Source organism: Cornus florida, unplaced genomic scaffold, assembly GCF_030987335.1.
Source record: "Cornus florida cultivar Cherokee Brave unplaced genomic scaffold, ASM3098733v1 CherokeeBrave_3.0.0_Hap2_Chr01, whole genome shotgun sequence".
NCBI lineage: Eukaryota > Viridiplantae > Streptophyta > Magnoliopsida > Cornales > Cornaceae > Cornus > Cornus florida.
The window spans coordinates 91,761,965-91,775,761 of NW_026775571.1; the positions used below are offsets into that span (position 1 = coordinate 91,761,965).

Below are 13,797 nucleotides of genomic sequence, written 5' to 3' on the forward strand. Positions count from 1 at the left end.
ATAACCTTGTTCGGCTTCTGGCCCCCCTTAAGTGCCTTGTTTGGCTCGCCTTTGATTGTCTTCAAACAGAGAATATATTTCCCATTTGTGGGAGATGGTTAGAAGTTCCCTATATATACTCTAATACTCTTGCATGCCATCATCATGAAGTCCTCAATCTTCTCAATCCCCACTACACCTCTCTAAACATCTCATACATACACCACTTATTTGTTTCGTCCACCATTTTCTTTCTTCACCCCTGCCTTTTCTTCAACCCTGTTTCCCTCTAACGTACCTACTCTGTCTCATCACAGTCCAAAATACTGAAAAAACAGAGCAAAAATGGCCGGCGGTGGCTTTGTTCCTGGTCCTGGTGACGGAAAGGAATATCCCGGCAACCTTACTCTATATGTTACTGTAGCATGCATTGTTGCAGCCATGGGTGGCTTGATCTTTGGCTATGACATCGGGATTTCCGGTAAATAGCCCATAATATATTAATTCATAGTTTTTACTGAACAACGTAAATCTTTGTATTCTGTGGTGGATATTTATTTTGTGTTTTTAGTTCGCGGCTTTTGTCATAATATACATGTTATCATTTTTTGTTGATGAATATGATACATAGGTGGAGTGACATCTATGGACTCGTTCTTGGAGAAGTTCTTTCCATCTGTGTATATAAAGCACAAGGCCGACAATACGACGAATCAGTACTGCATATTCGATAGCGAGACACTGACAATGTTCACTTCGTCGCTGTACTTGGCTGCACTTCTGTCATCTCTGGTGGCGTCCACGGTGACGAGAAGATTGGGACGAAAATTGTCGATGCTATTCGGAGGTGTTCTATTTTGTGCTGGAGCTTTCGTCAATGGCTTTGCTCAAGCTGTTTGGATGTTGATTGTTGGTCGTATTCTGCTCGGTTTTGGTATTGGATTCGCCAATCAGGTCACTCACTTTTTCTCTCTCTCTTTGTATTGTCTTTCTCTCTCTCTTTGGGTGTCATCAGTCTATTTTTTAAGAGGTTTCATCATGATGGTGCTGAATTCATCACTATCAATGGTAAATTTCATTTTTGTGTAAAATTCACTCGTAAGTTTTCCTTCTCTTCTATAAAAAGTGTTATTTTTGAAGAATCGTGACTCATGAAATGTGTTATGTTTGGGGAACCGTGACTCATGTAATTTTTCAAATATGACACTTTTTATGAGACAGAGGGAATGAATTAACTTCACCATGGATAAAAATGGGTAAAAACATGAATGGAGAGGATTTTCACCGGAAAAGCTGTTGTTTTGTGTTTTAACATTTGTTTTGTCTTTTTTGGTTCAATGCAAGCTGTTTTAACAGAAATGTTGTTGTTTTGAATTAGTATGAATATTCCAAGAAATTTTGGTGCTGTTTGTCTTTTCAGATGTCTGTTTATGATTATTTATTTATTTATTATTTTTTTACAGCCAACAAGATTTTTTATGTTCATCTCTGATTTCTAATTCAATTAAAGCTTTTTGGTTCAGTTCTAATTTGTAATTTAGTGAACTGGGTTGGAAGAGTGTGTTTAAAACATTACAAAGATGTATTTTTTGCCGCGAATTTGACTCTGACAATTTAATCTAACTATTATCTACTACAAATCTTTTGATCATCCTTCTCTAATCTCTCTGATTATACTCTGTTCTCTCTCTCTTTGTCCCTTTTGGATCAATAGTTACAGAAATGCCTATATGTTTTGAGTTTACTTTTAATTAATCATGACCATGAAAAAGATTAATCCATGCTTAGTTGTTAATACCAGCTAAGACACTTTTTTTTTTTTAATATACAAAGTCATGCGTGCCCTTTTTTTCCCATTTAATATGAAAGATCATTTTCTTGTTGATGCAATAATGTCAAATAGAAACGTTAAAATTCATTTAAAAGCGACTTGATACTAACTCAAAATTTTATTATCTTGTTCTTTGTTCCAAATTGATATCATTTATCTTATCATTGAATCATGACAAGAACATCTGGTCATTGATAAAGACATTTTTTTTTTTTTTTCCTTCTTATTTAATATAAGTATTTATAGGTTTTCTTATTTGAATTTGTAATGACTCTAAGGTCACCTTCAGCTAATTTAAAGTTCAAAAAAATAAAAAAATATGAAATATACACAACATAAATATATATATATATATTCAGGAGATACCACTAAGTCACAGGTTGTTATTACTTGTGTCAAATAATTAATATGTTGTTTTTGATTTGTAACTACAGTCTGTACCACTCTACCTCTCTGAGATGGCCCCTTATAAGTACAGAGGAGCACTCAACATTGGCTTTCAATTATCAATCACAATCGGCATACTTGTAGCCAATGTGTTGAACTACTTCTTTGCTAAGATCAAAGGTGGTTGGGGATGGCGTTTGAGCTTAGGGGGTGCTGTAGTCCCTGCGCTCATTATCACAATCGGATCGCTAGTCCTCCCTGAGACACCAAACTCCATGATTGAGCGTGGCAAAACTGAACAAGCAAAATCTAAACTGAAAAAAATTCGTGGTATTGACAATGTTGATGAGGAGTTAAATGATCTGATTGTGGCGAGTGAGGAATCTAAGAAGGTGGCACATCCATGGAGAAATCTGTTGCAGAGAAAGTATAGGCCTCACCTCACAATGGCCATCCTTATTCCCTTCTTTCAGCAACTTACTGGCATCAATGTGATCATGTTCTACGCTCCGGTTTTGTTCAAAACCATTGGTTTTGGTACTGATGCTTCACTCATGTCTGCTGTGATCACTGGTAGTGTAAATGTTATTGCAACCTTGGTTTCGATTTATGGTGTTGACAAATGGGGTAGGAGATTTCTCTTCCTTGAAGGTGGTGCTCAAATGCTCATTTGCCAGGTATATACTACTTTGTTTCAGATTTATGATTAGCAAAATTTTCTTGAATCATTCTGTGACGTCCCATGTTGCCTGGATGGAAAATTGCTATCACTTGTATGTGTGGATGCCTCCTAACTATGTAGATGCATTTTGAAAACCTTGAGCACGGAGGAATCACGGAGGAATGTGCAAGGGCCATTTCTACATAGTGTGGGCCATGACACATACTAATGATGTACACGTTATGCTATTTATTATTATTATTTTTTTCCTTCCTATAAACAGATTGTTGTTGCAATTTGCATTGCTGTAAAATTTGGAGTAGATGGGAACCCTGGTGAATTGCCCAAGTGGTATGCAATCGTTGTGGTGCTGTTCATATGCATCTATGTTGCCGGATTTGCGTGGTCATGGGGGCCTCTAGGTTGGTTAGTGCCTAGTGAAATTTTCCCTCTTGAAATCCGGTCTGCAGCGCAGAGTTTGAATGTTTCAGTGAACATGATCTTCACATTTGCTGTTGCTCAAGCGTTCCTAGCAATGCTCTGCCACTTGAAGTTCGGTTTGTTTATCTTCTTTGCATTTTTCGTGGTGGTGATGACCATATTTGTGTTCATATTCTTGCCGGAGACTAAGGGCATCCCTATTGAAGAAATGTCCATTGTATGGAAGCAACACTGGTTTTGGTCCAGGTTCATGACTGATGTTGATTATCCTTTTCATGGAGGCATTGAAATGGGCAAGTGATGCATACATGGGACATAACTTTAATTGTTGATAAAAATCTTAGCTTTGCTAAGCTTTTCTTTTCTATTTTTTGCTATATTTACATGCTATTGGTCTGTGTTGATAATTATATGAAATGGTTTAAATTGTATGCCTCAATTACATGCCTCTTTGCTTTATTTAAACTGAAATCGTATACTAATGTGAAATGTGCATTGTAAATTTGTATAATGGACAACTTACAAGGCTAAATATAAAGTAGTACTAAAATTAGGTTAGAATATGACTTATCTTTTTGGCAGCATTCTTAGCAGAAAATTTCCTAGTTAGGAATCATGAAGGAATTATAGATGAGTTAACAATGTTTGGCAAGTTAATTAAAATAAAATCACTAACAACTCAGATAATATGACATTTTGGAAACGATTAATATTAAAAGAACACGAGGCACAGTGGATAGAAGAGTGATGCTAAGTGCAGTCGTGACGGAGTGCTTAAATTAGTGGGTTCTGCATAGCACAACTTTTGAAGAATCCCAAGTTGTTACTGTTAAATAAGGATAATGGCACGGGGCAAACATTGGATGGAAGTTTTGTGACAAAGAAGACTTCATCCAAATAATGAATGAGCCATTCTGGAATTTCGATCACAACTTTTCTTCAAGTGGGAATCGAATTTCACATGCTTTCGATAAAGAGTCAAACAATTTTTCATGTCTGAAATAATGAGAGATCAAAAGACATTTTCCATGTTCCTCTGGAACTTCTATGAACGAAGAGTGAATCAATTTTGATCACGGTCTTATGAATGAAGCAAAGGACCACCTTGCATGAACACCACAGTTTCAATTCAAGCACTTATTAGGATGTGAAAGTTTGTATTAAAAATAACCTGTAAATAGGTTTTACTTGCTCCTTTATCCAATTTTTATTTATTTTAATTTTACCGAAATAAAACTAAAATTAATTGCAAGTAAAGTAAATAAAGTTTGCGAGATGACACCAGGATTTTTAGCGAGGAAATCCCGATTGGTGGAAATCAACCAATCGTTATGGGAAAAATCTGTGAGATATATTTTGTAATTGGCTAATTTCGATGTCAAAACAAGTCCGATCAAGTTTTTACATTCTGTATTTTTCAGTACGAAATTTCAAAGATTAAAGATCGGATGCGGCTTTGAAGAAGGTCAAGTGTTCATGATATACTACACTCCGAGATGATGAGAACAACGCTATAAGAAGTTTTGAGAGGTAGTGAGAACATTTAGGAAGGGTTTTGAAAGGTTCGGAACAAGTTTTTATATTCTGTCCATCTTGAACTGGTTCAAGATCTATCGAACAGGTTCAACATCATCAGAATGCTAAAATTTCAAGACTGACCATCTTGAACCGGTTCAAGAGGACTGAACCGGTTCAAGAATCCGTGGGATTCCTTACTGTCCATCTTGAACCTGTTCAAGATGGCTGAACCGGTTCAAGAAGTCCTAGATGCATCAGGTTTCTAGTTTCTTTTTTCTGATGTTTCCTTTTTGATCCCAGCTTCCTTCTAAGCCCTATGCACGAAATTTATTATATTTTTTAAGGGATTAGGACTTTCAAAACTCTATATAAACCTTGTTATATACATTGGTTTAGGTATGGCTTGAGGGAAAATCAATTCTATATTTTGAGAAAGCCTTCTAGAGAGAGAAAATTCAGAAAATCAAATTTGATTATTCTGAATTTATTTATGAGAGCATACACATATATTCATAAGTGATTCAGTGGTGTTGTTCTCTATCTCATCGGAATCGGAGCTATACTGAAGATTCAGATATTCCAGATGAGAAGCAAGATTTAATTCTTTTACAATCGAGTTCAGATCTTGAAGAACAGAAGTAAGCGCTATCACACTTTGAAAGGGTTGGAGCATTCGTGGAGTGCTGTCTGATCTACCTGCTACTCTTCTACAAATATCAAGTGTAAGCCTGAGATCAAGTTGCTATTGGACGGGGAGTCGCAAAGCCAGAGGATCGTCAGCGGTTGGTGTGGTGTAGAACGATAGGGTGTGAGTCAGAGTCAAAGTTCGGTATACTTTGTTTCAAACATAGTGGATTGGTTTACTTTGGACTGCATAGTCCACGAGGTTTTTCCCATAACAGTTGACGTATTTTATCAACTGGGGTTTCCTCGCTAAAAATCCTGGTGCAATCTCTCTAAACTTAACTTGCTTTACTTTTCAGTATTTATATTTATGATTGTGGATGTTTAATTGATCATGCAATTTAATCAATCATAAATTAAGCAAGTTGACCTAATAATCAGATCTAAGTCATTAAAGGAGTTAATCACAATTAAAATCAACTGTTTCCGCACCCTGCATAACTCTTGTTTCACAAAATCTCGTGAACTATGTCGTTCAGAGCAAAACGATCCACTTATATTGAACTTTGACTAAGACTCACACCCTATCGTTCTACCAAAAACCAATCGCTGACAATCTCTGGCCTTGCAACTCCCTGTCTAACAGCTCTCGACCTCAGATTTAGTCTTGATCTGTGTAGGTAGATCAACAACACTCCATAAATGCTTTGACCCCTTCAAAGTGTGATCGTTTCACCCATTTTCTTCAATTCTGAATTTAATTAAGAATGAAGAGATTTGCTTTTCGGAATTTCTTAATCTTCAATTATGTTCCAATTCCAATGAGATAGAGAACAACAATACTAAATCACTCTTGTGTTTATGTGTATTCTCTCAAAAATAAAATCAGATTAATTTTCTTAATAAAAAACTCTCTCAAACAATTCTCTCAATTAGAAAAATATATATTTTCAAGCCCTAAAAGTTTAAGTGAGAAAACATATATTTATAGATTTTTGAAAACTTAATTATACTTGGAAAACATGTCAATTTCGTGCATAATTAATATGGTAAAAATCTATACACAATAGGAAGTCAAAACAGATTAGGAAACTGACTTACCAAAACTGTTTGAAGAACTTGAACTGCTTCAAGTTGTGAATTTTGGAAGAAAATAATTTGAACCGGTTCAGGGTGGTGGAACTGATTCAAGTTGGCCAGACTTGAAAAACACAAATTTTGAAAGTCCAAAATGTCTTCACACTCTCCTACCTTTCTAAAGCGTTGTTTTCATCATCCCGGAGTGTATCAAAGCATTAATACTTGAACTTCTTCAATTCCGCTTCCAATCTTAAATCTTAAAAATTCAAACTGAAAATTTACAACTCGATCGGACATGTTTTGATAATAAAAATTTTCAATTACAAATTTATATCTCACACTTATAAAGTAGGAAATGGAATTAATCATTTTTGTCACTGTTGTGCAAATAATTTAAGAAAGAGGTATCACATGACAAACACACTACTATTCATACTACTATTCAATTGGATCACCTTTGCATCTCAGATCACCAATTTTGGATATGTTTCTGGATAGAAATGGATAAGTGCTAATATTTTATCAGTCTTTTTATTTTTATTTTTATTTATTATTATTTTTTCATTAATAAAAATATAGCACAATGGAGTTTGTTATTGAGTTATATTGAGCAAAATGGATTTTTTTTTTTTTATTTTTTGGAAAAAAAAAAAATTGTTTGTTTGGAAACAATGAAACCGATTCAACTCAACATAGGACGTACTAGTAATAGAATTATGTAATTTGTAACTTTTAGATGTGTCACGTGCGTTACAAATTGATAAAATAATAAGCAATTGTGAGATATTAATTATTTTTTGGCAATTATCGTAGATATAACAAGTTCAAGTTGAGTTGTAATTATAATACTTGTTTTACAAGTCATCGAGGTTGATTGGGACTACATAATTTGGAAGAGGGTAAGAACACCATTATAGGAAGGAATATGAACAAGGTTGGACATTCTATCTTGCCATATTGATCTACAATTCCAGTAAGAATGAAACAAGGCTGAAAGAATTCAAAATTCAAGTCTGCTAACCTTGAACCGGTTCAGTTTCCTTGAACCGGTTCAAGATGTTCAAGTTTGATACACTGCCAAACTTGAACCGGTTTAGCTTCCTTGAACCGGTTCAAGATATCCTGTTTGCAATACACCTTCAGTTTCCTTTTTCTAAATAATTTCCCAGTTGCTCTAGAATTGTACCAAAGCCTATGCACAAAATTTACCTTATTTTCAGAGGGGTTAGGTCATTCTATACTCTATATAAACCATGTCATATTCATTGGTTTATTTCACGGCTTTTACATTATTCTTAAGATATTATTCAAAGCCTTAGGAAGATTATTTTTTTCAGAAAATCAAAGTTGATTTTTTTTGATATCTTTCTAGAACACATAAACATAAACATAGAGTTTAGAGTTATGGTGTTCGAATCTTGATCGTGATCATACAGGAGTATCAACATCGATCAGATAAAACAGATCTTCTTTTACATAATTTAGACGATTGAAGAATAGAAGTAAATGCAATCACACTTTGAAAGGGTTAGAGTATTCATGAAGTGTTGTCTGATCTACCTGCTACTTTTTTACAAGTATCAAGTGTAAGTCTGAGGTCAAGTTGCTGTTGGACGGGGAGTCGCAAAGCTAGAGGATCGTCAGTGATTGGTGTGGTGTAGAATGATAGGGTGTGAGCCAGAGTCAAAGTTCTGTATACTTTGTTTCAAGCATAGTGGATTGGTTTACTTTGGATTGCATAAGTCCACGAGGTTTTTCCCATTACAGTTGACGTATTTTATCAACTACCTCGCTAAAATTCTGGTGTCATCTCTAACTTTATACTTTAATTTATTTTATCTGCATGTGATTAATTGTTTAACTGCTAAAATAAGTAAAGTTAATAATGACACAGATCTGTTTTAAACTTTCCTATATACATTCTGCTGCGTACGACTCATAGATTGGTATTAGAGCCAATCTCTATACATTGAGTTGATCCTTGTTGGAAACTTTAGTTCTGTTTTCAAAAAATTGTTTGAATTATGTCTTATGCGTTAAAAGAAGGCGGTTCTAATCAATGTGGTCATTAGTTTGAAGGAGATAATTGCAATTTTTGGAAATCAAAGATGAGAGCCTATTTGCAAAATTCTAGTGGTAAAACTTGGGCAATAGTTGAATCTGGCTATACACCTCCTATAGTAGATACAACTGTGGATGGTAAAATAGTCAAAGAGTTAAAAGATACTTTTGCTTCTACTGCTATTGAAACTGAGCGTAATGATGCTAATGGCAAAGCTTTATATTCAATTATTAATTCTGTTGTTCCATTTGAATATGCTAGAATTTCTGATTGTAAAACTGCTAAAGAAGCTTGGGATATTTTGCAGGTTACTCATGAAGGAACTTCAAAAGTGAAGTTGTCTAAAATTTAGTTGCTCTCTCATAAATTTGGCAACATTTTTATGAAAGAAGATGAATAATTTTCTGATTTTTATTCTAGTCTTCTTGAAATAATTTCTAAACGCGTCACTTAGGGAAAAAAGTTAGTGATAAAAAAATTTGTGAGAAAATCTTAAGGTCTTTACCTAAAAGTTTCCAGAAAGGGTTGAAACCATCTCTGAACATTGGGATTTGACTACCTGTCAAGTTGATGAGATGGTAGGTTCATTAAAAACTTTTGAGATGCAGAATTTTGATTTAAGTCAGAAAGAGAAAAATCTTGCTTTAAAATCTACACAAGTTGAGAATTATGTGAATGATGACTCTGATGATGATATTGCATTCTTGTCAAGGCAATTCAATCAGATTTTGCAAAGGCAACAGAGGAGAAGGAATAGCAGCAACATGGCTAATCCTCAAAATTTTGACAAGACGTCAAAGTTTAGGTTTAATGAGAAAAAAATAGAAGAATTAAAAGAAACTAAATTTACTTGCTGGAATTGTGGTGGCAAAGGTCATGCATCCAATGTTTAACCTAGTCCTAGGAAAGAACAAAAGGATAGGAATAAATGAAAAGCAATGAAAGTTTCTATGATTGAAAAGTCTACTTTAAGTGTTGGTGATTCTCCTTAGGATGATACTAATGATTTTTTTTATGTCTTTTTTTTTGATAGGGGTCCTCATGTCGTTCATTTATCTGACTCAGACAGTTCAGATAATGAAGATAGTGAAGTTCATGATGAAAATGTTGAAGAGGATGAAAAGGACGATGAAAGACTGAAGAAGATGGTCATGGAAACCATTGAGAACAAACAGGCAATCAATAAGCTAGCAAAAGAGCTTATCCAAGCAAAAGAAGAGAATGAAGATTTCAAGAAACAAATTGCTGAAAGCAAAAGGAAGGCTATTGAAAGCAAGTCTGTCATCATTGAGCTTGAGAAACAGATCATCATTCTTGAGGATAAGGTAAGTGTTGCTAACTCATTAAAAGAATGTCTTGCTTTGAAAAATGATTATCTTGAAATTGAATTGAAATCTGAAAAAGATAAACTGAAAGGGTTCAATATGAGTCAAAATAATTTAAATAAGATAATCAACATGGGTAAGGATGTGAATGATAAAATAGGTTAGGATTTATTAAAGGTTCTTCTAGTAACCAACGTAAAACAACTTTTGTTAAACCTGCTTTTATGCCTAAACCATGTTTGCCTGATGCATCACATTCTGCTATGTCTTATGTGCCAAAATTGTTGCATTGCACTTTTAGTAGAAAAAATGGACATAAGTATAACTTATGCCTTCACAGGAAAAAGAAAGATTTTTCTAAAACTGATTCTCATACTAAGACCAAGGTGCATTCTAAAGGAAAAAGAAATTGACACCTAAGGTTTCTAGAACTGAAATTTTGCCTAAAAATGAGGTAAAGAAAGAAAAAGAATTTCAGGAAATAAGAGTGAGAACTGTGTGAATCAAAAAGTCTAATTTGATCAATTATGTGCCTGTTGAGTCCATGGAACGAGTTTCCAAGAGGATTTCACCCTCAAACTAAGTTCTACAAAATTCAGTGATCATGGCTTGTAAGAAAATTTGGTGGCCATTGGATCACTTGTTAGGGTTTGGTTAGATTTTGAATTTCTAATCATAATCTTCTTGATATATGTGTAAAAAAATTCTTTTGAAGAATTTATGATCTATCTTTGAATGTAAATAAAGACACATGATAATTTGAATAAAAATAGATTCTTGGTCTGTAATCTATACAGTGAAAGATGATTTGCATTGTTTAGGAGATTTTAGATTTAAATCTCTTAAGTTCATAGACTTTTGTTACTAGTCCATCTTTGACAAATTTGGTTGAAAATCTTTTGATCTGTTGACTAGGGTTTATTGTTCACAAATGCTATAAAGGTTATTGTTTAAAAAAATAGGAGCTAAAAACAAAATAAAGAGATTGAAAAAAAATATTTAGCTTGAAAAGAAAAGAAGAAAAAAAAATGCTGAATAAATTGCTGAGGAAAAGGATGCCTATTGAGATTTGATCGAAAGCTCCCATTAAACTGTGAATTGAAGCGAAAAGTGGAGATAAGTTAAGTTGAGAAATTGCTGAATACTCTTTAGAGTGAAAGTCGCCTTGCTTAAAAAAAAAAAATTGCTTAAAATAATTTTATCTTGATGCTTTTCGATCAATAAGGTTTAGACAATGATCTGTTGAAATTCAACTAAAGATGGATTAGATTGGATTTTACACACACACATGAACTTGCTAGATTAATTTCTAAATCTGTCAGTAAATTTTGCGAGTTTGATTTCATGTTGTGATTACTTTCTGAGAGTTGAAATTATCTGAAAAGTCTGCGGAGTCGAATTTGTTCTCTGAGATACTTTTAAAATTCTCTCAAAGGGTTTTGAATCGTGTGTTGACAGGATGATTTTAATGATTGTTGATTTTGTTTTTTTTGTTTTATAAAAAAAAAAGCCAAGAAAAAAATTGAAAAGTTTGAAAAATTCTAAAATATTTTGATTTTTAGGATTTTAGTTTGTTTTTGTTGATTGATTTTGGGGTGAAGTGAAGATCCATACAAGGTTTTCTACAAACACTTTTGGGGTTGCACACCAAGTGTTTGATAAAATTACTGAACAAGTTACACTTCAAAGCAAAAAATCTTGTGAAGAACATGCCTCCTAAACTATCTAGAGAAGCTAAAGGAAAAGGAATTGAGACATCTAGACCACCAAAGAGGTCTAAAATTTGCATCCCCATTCAATAACCTCAAAGTAGTTCTCAAGTTCCAAGCATGGCTCCTATTCGATATACTTCAGTTTCTAGCACTGGAAGGATTGAATTTATAGCATCACATTTTTACAATGAAGAATCTTGGACAGTGTATAACTCTGTTTACAAGGATTGGCCAATCAAAACAAAGAGAAATGTTAATCTCCAGAAGCTTTAAGACATTGCGAGACAAGCCCTAGTGAACTACATCAAAGCTCATCATTGGCTTTACTTCACTAGACTTGGCAGAGGCATGTATTGTCCGAATATGATTAGCTATTTCTATACTAATATCCGTGAAGTTCATGACTCCCACTTTGTTGTATCTTTTTTTGGGAATGATTATACAGTTAATGAGTAGGATATTGCTTATATTCTTGGCCTTCCGGAAAATCGTCAATTGACAGGACAAACTCTGCCTTTGACAATTACAGGCCCTGATTTTTCCCGGATCGCACTAAAGATCTGTTTTCCTAACTCTTCTTTGAATATAGATATTATCACAACCTAATTTCTAACAGATGAAGCTGTGTTCTTCAACTTGTTTGCTATGGCAAATATGGGTTACTTCGGGAAGAAGGATGAATTGACACTGGAGCGGGCTCAAGTATTGTATTTTCTTGCCAACAATCAAAATATTTTGCTTGACCACTCTATTCTGCAGCTTATCATTGCTCATTACAAAAAAAATTCCTTCAAGTACTCTTCTCCATTTCCAATGATAATAATGGAAATTCTGAAAACAAAGAATGTGTCGATTCCTCCAAAGGCTAATCATAAGCCTATCATGACTGAGTTAGACCCTCATGCTTTGAACAAATCAAAAACTGCTCTGGAGAATGCTAGAAAGGCGAGGAGATCTGTTGATGAGGAACCGTCATAAATTTCAAAAACTTCTCAGTTGTTTGCTTTAAAGGGAGTTTTCATGAAAACTGATGCAAATCTTATGTATTCCCATCTACTTCAGCATCAGAATTCATTCTTTGAGAAGATAATGGTTGAGATTCGAGATCTCAAATTATAGGCAGCTCAGTTGCAAGGACAACCATCTAGGATTCCGGAGGAAGATGTCTATAGGCCTGTGCCTCCAGATCTGTCTCTGTAAGCTAAAGACGAGGGAGATGATGAAGATGAGGTTGAGCATACTGATGAAGATGAGGAGGATGGGGATGAAGAAGCAAGTGGAGGAGATTAGGGATGCTGTTTCTTATCTCTGAATTGTTAAGGGGCCATGGTGCTGCTTTTATTGTTTTTTTTTTTTTTTTTTTTTTCCTCATGCATCATGACATCATGTTTTGTTTATTATTGAACAACTTGTATTTGTTTTTGGATATTTTTAGAATATGCTTTCATAGACTTTATGATGCTTATCCGAATTATGATTTACTTGATTTATGTGCATTGGAATTTACTATCCTTTGTCAATTTGTTCCAAAAAGGGGGAGTCCAGATGTGATGTTAAGGGGGAGTTTTTTCTTAAATTTTTTCTTTGGATTTACTTCAGGGGGAGTTTTTAAATTTTTCTTTATTAAACTTTACTGGTAGTATTGCCTGATAGTGTGCATGAAGCAGGTCAAGAGTTGCATCTAAGAAGAGCACAGTTTTCATTTGTTTTCCTTTAAACAAACAATGTAATTTACTTTCCCGCTTTGGGTAGATTGCAAAATTGTTTTTAAGGTTTTGCCACGAAATTGCCAAAGGGGGAGATTGTGAGATATTAATTATTTTTTGACAATTATCGTAGACATAACAAGTCCAAGTTGAGTTGTAATTGTAACACTTGTTTTACAAGTCATCGAGGTTGACAGGGACTACAGAATTGGGAAGAGGGTAAAAACACCTTTATAGGAAGGAATATGAACAAGTTGGACATTCTATCTTACCATATTGATCTACAATTCCAGTAAGAATGAAACAAGGCTAAAAGAACTCGAAATTCAAGTCTACCAACCTTGAACCGGTTCAGCTTCCTTGAACCAATTCAAGATGTTCAAGTTTGATACACTGCCAAACTTGAACCAGTTCAGCTTCCTTAAACCGGTTCAAGATATCCTGTTTGTAATACACCTTCAGTTTCCTTTT

The 13,797-nt window shown here is 34.3% G+C and overlaps 1 protein-coding gene across 1 annotated transcript; it reads left to right on the top strand.

The window, feature by feature from the left end:
- Positions 1 to 324: 324 nt before the first annotated feature.
- LOC132277426 (sugar carrier protein C-like) lies at positions 325 to 12,598 on the top strand. Its single transcript, XM_059779290.1, has 7 exons — positions 325 to 460; positions 611 to 933; positions 2,245 to 2,874; positions 3,142 to 3,596; positions 9,617 to 9,908; positions 12,077 to 12,182; positions 12,237 to 12,598. The coding sequence occupies exons 1-7, from the start codon at positions 325 to 327 to the stop codon at positions 12,596 to 12,598; spliced, it is 2,304 nt and encodes a 767-aa protein (XP_059635273.1).
- The last annotated feature ends 1,199 nt before the right edge of the window (positions 12,599 to 13,797 follow it).

Coding starts and splice junctions, on each gene's coding strand:
- LOC132277426 (XM_059779290.1), top strand. CDS start 325: ATGGCCGGCGGTGGCTTTGTTCCTGGTCCTGGTGACGGAAAGGAATAT. Junction 2,875..3,141: donor CTCAAATGCTCATTTGCCAG/GTATATACTACT, acceptor TCCTATAAACAG/ATTGTTGTTGCAATTTGCAT. Junction 9,909..12,076: donor TCATCATTCTTGAGGATAAG/GTAAGTGTTGCT, acceptor GTTAATGAGTAG/GATATTGCTTATATTCTTGG.